The 12,177-nt window shown below is 52.8% G+C and overlaps 1 protein-coding gene across 4 annotated transcripts in view; it reads left to right on the top strand.

The window, feature by feature from the left end:
• Positions 1 to 12,177, top strand: part of TMEM63C (transmembrane protein 63C) — a 67,092-nt gene that overhangs the window by 21,276 nt on the left and 33,639 nt on the right. For 2 of the 4 annotated variants that reach the window (XM_070416051.1, XM_070416031.1), the window contains 4 exons: positions 7,757 to 7,819; positions 10,243 to 10,405; positions 10,932 to 11,011; positions 11,438 to 11,519. In XM_070416051.1, coding sequence (XP_070272152.1) covers positions 10,256 to 10,405; positions 10,932 to 11,011; positions 11,438 to 11,519 — 312 coding nt within the window. In that variant the 5' untranslated portion in view covers positions 7,757 to 7,819; positions 10,243 to 10,255. Of the gene's footprint in view, positions 1 to 7,756; positions 7,820 to 10,242; positions 10,406 to 10,931; positions 11,012 to 11,437; positions 11,520 to 12,177 lie in introns of those variants that run through there. The other 2 variants (XM_070416041.1, XM_070416061.1) reach the window with 2 other exon arrangements.

The following is a 12,177-nucleotide window of genomic DNA, read 5'->3' as shown; positions in this document are numbered from 1 at the left end:
GCCGAGGCAGCGTTCGCCAGCAGCACCCTCTGCTCATCTGTGGCAGGAGGGGCTTCGGTTAAAGGATTTGAAAGGACCCCTCCTGCCACAGCACTCTGAGTTTGAGATCATGGGGCCAGATGAGCCCCCTTAGCCCCACTGCCCATCATTCCTTTCTCCAATCAATAGTTATAAGGCACTGAGCTCTGCCCAGCACAGCAGAAAAAATGAGCAGACACAGCCATGGGCTCTGTCATCGCGGAGCTTTCCATCCACTGGAGGAGGCAGCCATTGGCTACGTCATCCCATAAATAAACAGCACAGTTCTAGGTCCTCACAAGGAAAATAATACCTGACTGCAGTGAGGCATTGCTGGGCGCCGAGCACTGTTCTGCCTCGTGTGAACCGGTTCATGCTATCCTCACATGCACCCAATAGATGCTGTTAACATCTCCATTTTACAGATAAGGAAACTGAGGCTCAGGTTAAGAAACTTGCCCGAAGACATGGAGCTAGTGAATAGCAGAGGCAGGGTTTGGACCCAAAGAGCCGAGGTCCCCCTAGGAACCCAGACTTAAATGCTACATTATGGCAGGCTGGCCCCCACTTGCCCAACTGAGGGCTGTACTGGGGGGACAGAACCCCCTCCCCGATCACTTGATCGCTGCACTTGGGTCTTGATGCTGTGGCCAGCACCATGCCACATCTGGGGAGAGAGGGACAGGGAGGGACCACTGGCTTCCTAGCAGAACCCCAGGGGTCTGGTGGTTACCGTGGCCCATGTGATGCAGGTTTAAGCCTTGATCTTCCTGCACCAGGCTCAGCCAGACCCTGAGGGGAGGGAGGAGGTGGTATCAGATTTAGGCCTGAATATTTCTGAGTAGGCAGCCTGCACAGAACCCCTGGGCCCCTGCACTCCCTCCACCCCATTGACAAGCTTGAGCAGGAGCTGGTCAAAATAGGGCACTTGAAGAGGGAAGAAAGATTTGATGCAAAAGAATGAAGGAAAGATGATTGTGTGCATGCCTGGAAGTATCAAGCCTTCCTTTCTAAATATGACTTTTTCTAATGATAAACAGTAAAGCATGTTCATGTTAAATCATTTGTCAAAATCAGAAAAAAGTTTTTAAAAAACCCACATTTCCACCACCCAGAGATAAATGGTCTTTTTTTCCTATAGATATAATTTTTTTTACTCTTTCTTTCCCTTTTTCATTTTTAGAATTGAGAGCATCTAGTTTAACAGCATCATATCTTGCTGTTCTTACTTTCTTGTCTTTTTAGCACAAGCAGGGAGTCACCCCTCCTCTGGTGTCTCTGAGTCACTGCCCAGCTCCCAGGGGCGTGGACATGGGTGACGTCCCCACAGCTGCCTCTCCCTCCTGCCTCTGGCCCCATTTGGCAACTATTATGGCTACTTGCTGACTCAGGGCCGTGGGCAGAAAGGCAGGGGCCCCTGGATGGGGGTGCAGGGCCTTCAGGGCAAGAAAAGGAACCTTCCTGGCAAGGAGAGGGGTCCCGGAGGTGAGGTGGGTGAGGGGGAAGCCTGCACTCCAGCTTCCAGCCCAGGGCCAGATGGCCACTGTCTCCCCTTGCTGCGCTCCGGCTCCCTCAGCCCCCCAGCCTTTCCTCCCCATTAGCAGAGAGGCCCTTAGAGGTAGTACAGATCTGTACCCCAGAAATACAGCCCTCCTGGGATGGGCAAAGCAGCTCCATCCCCAATGGTGCCTCAGAGGCCCCAGGATGCAGTGGAGCCAGACACTTAGATTCCAGTCCTGCCTCTGTCTCTCTCCAGTTGTGTGACTTTAGGCCAGCCGTGGGCAAACTATGGCCCTCGGGCCGGATCCGGCCCGTTTGAAATGAATAAAACTAAAAAAAAAAAAAAAGACCGTACCCTTTTATGTAATGATGTTTACTTTGAATTTATATTAGTTCACATAAACACTCCATCCATGCTTTTGTTCCAGCCCTCCGGTCCAGTTTAAGAACCCATTGTGGCCCTCGAGTCAAAAAGTTTGCCCACCCCTGCTTTAGGCCCATTATTTAACCTCTGCAAGCCTCAGTTTCTCTACCTGTAAAGTGGGGATACTGATGCCCACCTCTTAGGCTGCTACCTCTCAGCTTGCTTGTGAGGCGTCATTGATGGTCAGTGAGATAACCATAAGGAGGCACCCGCTCCCATGCCTGGCCCATGCCAATGTCCACGTCTTCTCCCCCTTGTTCTGAGGCTTTCTCAGGGACTGTGCCCACTCTGGCCTGGAATGTGTTCCCAACACTTCCTGTCAGTGTTTACTCTTCTCCATTTAGCTTCTGTCTTCAGCCTGGGGGCTCTGTTCTGGAGCGGGTTGGGGAGTCAGGTGTCCTGTGTTGAGATCCCACTGCTCACCGGCTGCCTGACCTGAACTAGTTACTTGCCCTCTCTGTGCCCAAGATTCCTCATCTATAAGATAGGATATTAGCAGAAGGTGAGTGGACTAGCTGTTCTTTGTTTAGGAAGCAAAAACCACTCTAAGAACTTTAAGCAAAGCAGAAGTTAATACAGGGAATTCTGTGCTCACAAAATCATCGGAAGAGTTAAAATATGGGTCTTCAGAACGGAGCAGAATTGCCGCACCAGACAGCTCCTCAGCCACAGCCAGGATGGGACTCCAGGAGCCTCACCTGCAAGCCAGGGTCAGGGAGCCTCTCGCTCCTCATCCACCTCTCACCCTCCAGGACCCAGAGGCTGGGCATTGGCCTGCTGCAGATAACTGCTTTCTCTCCTCAGCATTGCTTGTCAGCAGAGCACAGCCCAAGCAGCAGGAAGGAGGGCCCCTTCCCCCTTCCGCCTTATAAATCTACCCCCAGCAAATGTAACTGATGGAACCCACTCTGCAGTCAGAACCCCCGCTGCAAGGGAGTGCTGGAGATGTAGTTTTAACTTTCTAGCTTCTGCAGTATAGCAAGGCACATTAGAAAGAGGGGGGAAGGGATGCTAAAGGCCATTGACTAGATCCAACGTGTCATCTGATAGGTGCACTAAGAAAGCTGGCACACTGCCTGGCACATAGAAACCTTTCAGTAGATGTTAGCGGTGAATGTTGTTATTAGGCCAGGGGCATCCGCCAGTACTGCCAGGCGCTACCCACAGAACCCTGGCAAAGAAAAGTAGCAGCAACAGCAGTAGCTGCAGCGGCACGTGGCGCTGTCCATGGTGCTGAGCGCCCTTCTGCTGCTCCCGGATGCTGGCTGGCTGGCTCCCTTATTATTGAAATGGGCTGGATGGCAAGGTGGAACCCTAGTCCACTCACCTTATTCTGGGGCTTCAGGGGCATCTGAGGGGGCCATTTGGGGCTTCTGAAGGAAGTCTTACCTCAGTCCTAGGAAGAAGATAGCAAAGGCAACATTCAACATTTGTGGTACTCCTAGTTTACAGAAACATCTCCACATACCCTCTCCTTTAACTGTCACAGCCAACCTAATGTAGGCAGGATGAACATAATCATATCCATTTTATTTTATTTTTTAAAATATATTTTTATTAATTTCAGAGAGGGAGGAAGAGGGAGAGAGAAATAGAAATATCAATGATGAGAGAGAATCATTGATTGCCTGCCTCCTGCACGCTCCCCACTGGGGATCGAGCCTGCAACCTGGACACGTGCCCTTGACTGGATTCGAACCTGGGACCCTTTAGTCTTCAGATCAATGCTCTATCCACTGAGCCAAACCGGCTAGGGCATCATACCCATTTTATAGAAGAGAAAACTGAGCAGCTGCAGGTTAAAGTGCAGTTAATAAACAATAGATCCAGATTACACCCAATCTCCCGACCCCAAATCATACATTCCCTCTACTCCATGCTGTGAGCTGGAGAGCAAGACTTGCTCCTGAGTGTAGCCCTGGATAAAGGAGCATCTATCTTTCATTGAGGCCTCCAACATGCTGGTTGTTGTGGGAGGACCACAATGACAAGGGTCCTGCCATCAAGGAGTCCACAGATTTGCTGGGGAACTGGCTGTTCGTGTGCCTGCAAAAATGAGAGAATAGTGCCAGGCAGTGGCAGCAAAGGCCAACTGTGTAAAGAGGGTGGGGACAAGGCACAGGCTGGGCTGCTCAGCGGAGGAAGGTTTCAGGGAATAGGATTTGAGCTGGGCCCAGGGGCTGTAAATGCTGAGGAGACCAAGGTTCCAGTGTAGCCCAAGAGGAAGTGGCTCAAGCTCAGTCAGGGCAGTGCAAGTAGCCCTGAGACGTGAGGACAGGACAGAGGGCAGGCATGGTGCCCCATGAAGAAGAGGCCATGCCGGTGACCTCTGGCACAGGGAGAAATGCAAGAGTTTGCAGATTCAAGTGAAGAGAGGGCGTGGCCTCTGTAGGTCTCCAGCCAGATTTCCTCAGACTCAGCTGGGAGTGGGGGAGGGAAGAGCTCCTGAGAGGAGGCTATAAGGACAGGTCTAATGCCCCATTGCAACATGGTTTAAAGCAGCGGTCACCAACTGGTGGTCCGCGGACTACTGGTGGTCCATGAGGTCCGAAAGGTTGGCGACCGCTGGTTTAAAGGGCACTGAGCTACCATCCTTTACCCCAAATCTCTTTATTCTCCCTCCTTATTTAGGGGGAGTTAGAAAACATTTTGGATGGTCAAGAACTCCTTATTCAGATGCCAGTAACCCTCATAACATTAAGCTGGTGTTTCTCTATGTTGTCTGTACCTAAGAACTGACTGGAGATTTTCATTCTTAGAGTCTGGAGTGGGGTGTGAGTATCTGGATCTACTAAACACCTTCCAGGTCATTCCAGTGCCCCCCCAACCCCACCCCACACTGAGGACTCACTGATCCAAGCCCAAGAGCATTGAATGGGGAACCATAAATTCAAATTCAAATACTTACCCCAGCCTTAGGCAAATCTCTTAGCCTACTGGCAACCCAGTTTCTGCATATATGAAGTTGGGCAAACCATTCCCTGGTGTGAAGATATAAGGAGGTTGGGGCCCCAGGGCAGTCTAGAGCAAGGAAGAGCTTACTGACACTTAGGAGAAGATGCACGGCCAGCCGGCATGGTGGGCGGGGGAGGACATTAAGTGGAACCCTCATTACAGTGACACTCCACTCCTCCAGAGGACCTGCGAACCTGGGCCACCAAGCTGCTGTCCTGAAAGGGGGCTGGGGTGGCCGATCTGAGAGCAGTGGGCATGGAAGCGGGTGTGAGCAGCATCCCAGAGCAGAAGGGGAGCTGGGCGGGGGTGCCCACGGCCAGGAACTCCAGTTTATGTTCGCAAGGTCCAGAACCATGGGAAATAATCTTTGCTGTGGTTAACAAAATGGTGATGAATTATTGAAGAGACTGAGAAGGTCAGATGGCAGCAGCGGGTGGGGTGGGGAGTGGGTGGATGCATTGCTCTGGCTTTGTGAACTCTGGGGGGTCAGAGTTAAGGGAGAAGGTAGGTGGGGTGGGGTGGGCCTTCCCTACCCCTCCCCACCCGTCCCCACCCGTCCCCACCCCTCCCATTTGCTCTCCAAGCACAGCAAGAACAAAGGCTGCAGTTTGTGGGGTAAGGGACAATTCTTCCCATACTCCACATCTTTCCTGTGCTGGTTCCAGAACAGAGTAGGTGGAAGGATACTAGGGATGGTCCAGTCTGGGCTAATATTGAACACATACAGTTCTCAAGGACAGTGCAGAGGGCTTTATAGGAATTATTTTATTTCCTGATTACAATGACCTGTGAGGCAATACTGTTATTATCCCCACTTTCCAGAGGTGGAAACTGAGGCTCAGGAAGTGTGATGGTCCATGGTCACACAGAGCTAGCAAGAATGGATCTGGGATTTAAACCCAGTCAGTCTGTTCCAGAGAGCCCATATCTCCCTGACAACCTGAACAGCCTCCCTGAGCTCTGATTTGAATGAAATTCACGGCCAAAGAGAGGCGTTCCCTGATGCCCCCCTCTTCCCACTCCCACCCCCACCACACCCCCACAACAGGCAGATTGGTGCCTCTGCTCCATGTTCCTTTAACCGACTCAGGTTTCAAGCTTTGCTCTGTCCAGTGTGGTGCTTCGATCTCCAGAAAGCTTCTTGTTCCTCTTCTTCACACTCAAAAGCTAACTTTCCCTCCAGAAGGGAAGAAGGTCCGGGCATGGTTTAGGGGCGGTGAGAAAAGGTGGGGTGCTGTACTAGGTTTCCATGGCAACAGTCTCCCTCATTACTGTCTCCACTTGCAGCTTGAGGAGGGTGGTAAGATGGGGGTGAGTTCTCTTCCCTCTTCTCCTTCCTTCCTCCCCTTCAGGCTGGGTGGCCAGGGGAGTGGAAGCCTGTGCCCGACCCAGCCTGCCGCATGGACTCCACCACTCCAAGCTTAGACGCTGGGAGCTTGTAATGGGGGGCCTCCAGGCAGAACAGGAACCCAGGCCAGACCTCCCAACAGCAACCCTCCTCCCAAATCCCAAAGGCTGTGAACCCCACAAAGAGGACCTCTTGTTTATACCTCCAGAGTCTGTACAGGGCCTGGCAAGAGTAGCTACTCAGTGAATTCTTGTTAAGGGATAAATGAGCAAATGAAAGAACAAGCCAGCGAGCCATTCCCATCGCTAGCCCCGGAGTCTCCATTTCCATTTTCCTACCACACCACCGCTCAGTCTCCCCTCTGGGCTCTGCCCACACTTCCCCACTGCACTGTGCTGTTCCTGCACCTGCTCACGGCTCCCCCTGGAGGTCACGTCCTTGCAGAAGGCTCCTCTGACTTCTCCCATGGCTCCCTTTACCCCGGCGATTGGCCTGGGGGGCATGTGGTAGCCTTTGCCTCCTGGCTTGCATGTCTCCTCAGCGAGCCTCACAGCCTCATGTGGGTGGGGACCAGCCTTCCAGGCCCCCGGAGCCTGGCCTGATGCCTGGCTTGGGGTAGGTACTCAACCCTTCCTTGTGGGAGGAAGGAAAGGAGAAAGGGATGAAAGGGGGGGGAAGAGAGGGAGGGATGCTTTGGGGATGGGAGAGGATGAGGGAGTGGGAGTTGAGTGGAAAAGAGCAGCATCCAGAAGGCAAACCTCCTTCTCAGAGCCAGATGGGTGTCCAGAGCTCTTCTCAGCCCAGGACCCCTCCCCACTCCGCATGCATAGTATTAAGCAAATAATAACAACAGTCTTTACGGTTGTGTAGCAGTTCACCCAGTGCTCTCACATCCTGGGCCTGGGTCCAGTACCCAGACAGACCCGAGACAGGCTCATAAGCCACTGGCCTCGTTTTAAAGGTGAAGATTCAACAAATGGAGCTGGGACCATTGGATAGCCACATGGCAAAAGATGAACTTGGACTCTTATCTCACATCATACGTAAAAATTAACTCAAAATGGGTCATAGACTTCAATGTAAGAGCTAACGTTATAGGATTTTTTAAAACTTATCCTTATTGTTGAAAGTATTACAGACATCTCTCCTTATCCCCCCCATTCATCCCACCACCCCGCTCCTGCCCCCCTAAAATTATAATATTTTAAGGCGCAAAATCTTTAAGACCTTGAGTCAGGCAAAGATTTCTTAGATATGTTACCAAATGTATGGTCCATAAAAGAAAATTGGATGAATTGGACTGTGTCAAAATTCAAAATCTTGATGCTTCAAAAGACACTGTGATGAAAATGAACAGACTGGGAAGGACTATGTGTGAAACACACATGTGGTAAAGGACGAGCTTCCAGAGCATGGCGATGAGGAAAGGGGCCCTGAGGGATGTCGCTGCCAGAGAGGAGGCCTGGGTAACTGAGCCTGCCGGTCTCCCCACTGTATTTGTTCCTTTGCAGCAGCCGGGTAGCTGAGTGGAGCCTCCAGGCCTAAGTTGGACCCTCGCTGGAGAGCTGACCCAGGTAAGAATTCTCACCAAGGCCTTCAGACCCGCCAGGTTCGCCTCCCTCCCCCTTTCCCCATCTGCTTCCTCAGCGCGGGCTCCCCCCAGTGGCCACCAGCAGAACTGTAGCTTCTGCCGCAGGTGACCTGCACCGTAAGAAAGCTGGATGGATGCCTGCCGCGTCCACCAAGAGACCCCAGAAATGCCATCCCCGCCACTCCGACCCTCGGGCAGAAGGCTGCTAAAACATACCACGTTCCACATAAACTACTTAAGTTTACATTTTACTAACCGTGTTCGCGTAAACGAGTTAACCAGTGACCCGGTTATAATAAAACAGTGGGCAGTGTAGGCAGAAGGAGAGGAGGGGAGCAGAAAGTAGGGAGACGTAAGATAAGCAAGAGGCTCCCTGCTTCTCTTAGAGGCTGACTTGGAGGGGAGGAGGGTGACTTTTGTGCTCTTTTTCCTCTTTCTCACTGTGCCCTTTCTTCCCTATTTTTGTGAGTTAGCACAGTAAGCCCAGACGCCCAGGCTACCGCCCACCTCCTGCATGCCAGGCCCTTCGCCTTTATTCCCTCTCCATCCCACCTCCTAATTCTCCCTGGCTCCTGAAACCATTCCACTCTGTCCCCTGGACCTCTGTGCCCACTTTTCATTTCACAAACACCTCTATGGTGCTCCCAGTGCTCCAGGCATTGGAACACTCCCCACCCAACCTATCAGTGCACTTGTTGGCTTCACCTTCAGAATAGCTCCAAAACCTGACCACATCTCACTGTCTCCACAGCTTCCATCCTGGTCTGAGCTGCCTTTACCTTCTGTCTGGATTACTACAGTTTCCTCAAACGGACCCCTCTGCTTCCACTTCTCTGCTTGCCCCCACCCCATTTATTCCCAAGTCAAGGATCAAAGTGAACCTGTTGCCCTAGCCATTTGCCTCAGTGGATAGAGAATCAGCCCATGGACTAGAGGGCTGTGGGTTCGATTCTGGTCAAGGGCACGTACCTCAGTTGCAGGCTCAATCCCTGGCCCTGGTTGGTCAGGGCACGTGCAGGAGGCAACCAATCGATGTGTCTCCCTCACATTGATGTTTTTCTGTCTCTCCCTCCCTTCCACTCTCTCTTTTAAAAAATCAATGGAAAAAATATCCTCAGGTGAGAGAAAAAACTAGTGAATCTGTTAATACATAACTCATTTCATGTCACTCCCTGGCTCACCTCCCCCCCGCACTCCCCCTCCCGCCCCGCCATCTGTGCCCTCATTCTCCCCTGTCCAGCCACCTGGGCTATTTGCTGCTGCTCAGCACCCCAGGCAACATTGGCTCTGCCTGCAGTGCCCTGTCCCCCGTAGCTGCATGGTTTGCTCGCTCTCTTCAAGTCTTTGCTCAAATGTCACCCTCTCAGTGTGGCCTTCCCCAATTACACTCTTTCCAGTTCTAACTTCACCGTGACCCCTGCACTGCTTCTTCCCACCAGAATCCCACGAGGGAGGGATTTTATTTGTCTTGTTCACTGATAATCACCAGCGTTAGTCTGGCTCAAGGCAGTTAGTTGTTCACTAAATATTTGTTGAATGAATGAATGAATTCATTAGAAAATGAATTCATTAGAAAATTCAGTAGAAAAGCCTACTTTTGTTGAATGAAAACGAAGAGTTTCTAGGGTGAGATGAGGTCTGGAGCCCAAACAAATGATCTTTTAAAATCAGGACAACGTTGCAGATAAGCCCAAGCCGTTATCAGTGGCCTCCAGTGTTTACCCACGCCTTCCACTCCCATCCCTGCCTGAAGAACACGGATCCAGTGACCGTGAACCCTGCAACCGAGTCTTCCCAAAATGCTCAGGCTCCCTGGATTGGCAGGTGCTGATCTCCCGGGTTCGAGGTCAACATTAGACAGTGACGTTTACTGAGCATGTCTTACCTAATTTGTGTGCTCTTTCTTACCCAATTTAGCCTTTGGAGCCATTGCCTCTTCTAGGAACTGGGTCTGAGAATTGTAGGATGTTAGAGGTGAGCACCAGGGAGCCCTGTCTGTGTGGGTGTCCCATGAATGCAGTGGCTCCATCCTCTGAACCTCATATTTCCACTCAGATCTGATCCACCTTTATGAAGTTTGCTCACTTATATCCAGGAAAAGCTTGACAGAGGTAGAACTAAGAACATTGAGATGTGCATTTTACAATTCTTTTTGTAAAGGGATCAAGTGGTGCAAAATGTACTCGCTCCCCAGCGAGCTGGGATACTCTGCCATCGTGGCCCCGGGTTCGAGGAGGTTATTCTCTTACAGGGTGGGGCTGCGTGCCATCTCAGGGCAACCCTCCTGCCTCCATCAGTTCCAAGCTGGCACTGGGTGCTCGGTGCATCTCCCCCAACTCCTCAGCAGGCTCCTGCGTCTTGCAGAGAGATTCCTGTGTCTGACCCGGACACCCCTCTGTTCCCCAGGGAGCCTCACAGGATGGCTGCCTCGTCGGGCGACCTGAATGTGGTGGAAAAGGCGAAGAACCTGACGGAGGATGACTGCTTCCGCTCTCGGAGCACCGTCCTGCAGGGGCAGGCCTTCGGGGGCATCCCCACCGTGCTGGTCATCAACATCGTCCTGTGGGTGGTGAGTCCTGGGCAGGGCCGTGGGCGGACGGGAGGTGTCGGCTGGGGGCGGACAGTCGAACTTTCACAAGTGATGCCACAGGGGCCCCAGCTGTTCGATGGACACCAGCCACAGTGTGGGGACTCCCTGAATGACAGTCCCACCCAGGGTGGCCCTGGTGGGCCTTGGGGAGGAGGGGCTGGAAGCACAGGCTGCCCTCCATGTGCCATTGTCCAGAGGCTCCCCTGGCAGTGCCCTGGGGCCTCCCGGCACCCTCCCCTTGCTGATTTCTTCAAGGGGAGTCTTGCTCGATAGTCCTAAACATGCCCCAGCGCCTTCATTCAACAAACGCTCAGCATCCACTCTGCACCCAGGAGCTGCTGGGCACTGGGCTTCCAGAGTTGAAAGGCGGGCCTCCCCGACAGCTGGCGACCTCCTGGGGGAGTCCCAGGACCTCAGGGCAGGGTCTCTGCAGGGAAATGCTGGGCCCGGCCCAGGGGAAGGCATCACAAGCTTCTTGCCCCATCTCTCCCTTCCTGGCCTGTAGTTCGTCATTTTCATTTACTCCTTCCTCCGGAAAGCCGCGTGGGACTATGGGCGCCTGGGTCTGCTGATACGCAATGACAGGTGAGGAGGCGCTGGGGTCATGCCCAGAGCTGCTTGCTCCCTGGAGAATGTGCTCTGACCCGTGCCCAAGCAGTCATTAGGGTCACGTCAACGGGTGGCATCTCATCCCCCATCCCCTCCCCTGCCCTGCCCTGCCCCTCCTGACACGAAGGTGACTTGGAGGGCAGCCATCTCTGGGCACAAGGCCGCTTTTTCCTCAGACTCAGGCTTTCTGGATCCCGTGACTCCCAAGATGTGTTGGGCACCTGGAAACAGGGGTGATCACCATGTGTATCCAAAGCTGTGTGCTCAGCAAACGAGCTCAGGTGTGTCTGCTACTGGGCAGGAGGTGACTGCAGCCCTCGGCCCAGGGGGCAGGCGGGAAGCAAGGCAGGCACCTGAGGCCTCTCCTCTCCTTTTCCTCCTCGCTGCTTTTCCTGCCGGCAGCCTGGCCTCGCTGATCTACGGGGAGCAGAGTGAAAAGACGTCTCCCTCGGATATTCCCCTGGAGATGGAGCACAAGGACAAGGTGAGTGCTAGGTAGGCCCGGCCGGGCGGGGTGGAGGTCCTGGTTCAGCAGTAGCCCTACTGTGTGCAGGAAGGACCATGGTCCTAATTAAGGGCTTTGAAGTCAGCCAGACCCACCCACTTCTGGCAATGTGACCGTGGACACATTCCTCAGCTTTGCCAAGCCTGTTTCCCGATCAGAAAAATGGAGATCGCAGCTGTACCTACCTCCTAGGGTGCCAAGGAAGCATGAGGTGGTTCTAATACTGTAAAGGGGCTTTAGAAACTAATATGTCTACTCTTTTTTTTTTTTATTATTGATTTTTTATAGAGAGGAAGGGAGAGAGAGATAGAGAGTTAGAAACATCGATGAGAGAGAAACATTGACCAGCTGCCTCCTGCACATCTCCCACTGGGGACGTGCCCGCAACCCAGGTACATGCCCTTGACCGGAATCGAACCTGGGACCCTTCAGTCCGCAGGCCGACGCTCTATCCACTGAGCCAAACCGGTTTCGGCGAATATGTCTACTCTTCCCAACTCTCCAGCCCTTCTCGCAGCTCCAATCCTGCCCCAAGCTCCCACTCTGAGCCGAGGACTCACCTTCTTCTTCACATAGAAGATTCGAGATATCAGGCAGGGCCTCCCAACCCGCCCGTCCTTCCTTCTCTTTCCTGTCG

This window comes from Myotis yumanensis, unplaced genomic scaffold (genome assembly GCF_028538775.1).
Source record: "Myotis yumanensis isolate MYYU_CA2020_CCGP unplaced genomic scaffold, mMyoYum1.0.hap1 SCAF_1, whole genome shotgun sequence".
Lineage (NCBI taxonomy): Eukaryota > Metazoa > Chordata > Mammalia > Chiroptera > Vespertilionidae > Myotis > Myotis yumanensis.
This window is presented reverse-complemented; position numbering and strand designations above follow the sequence as displayed.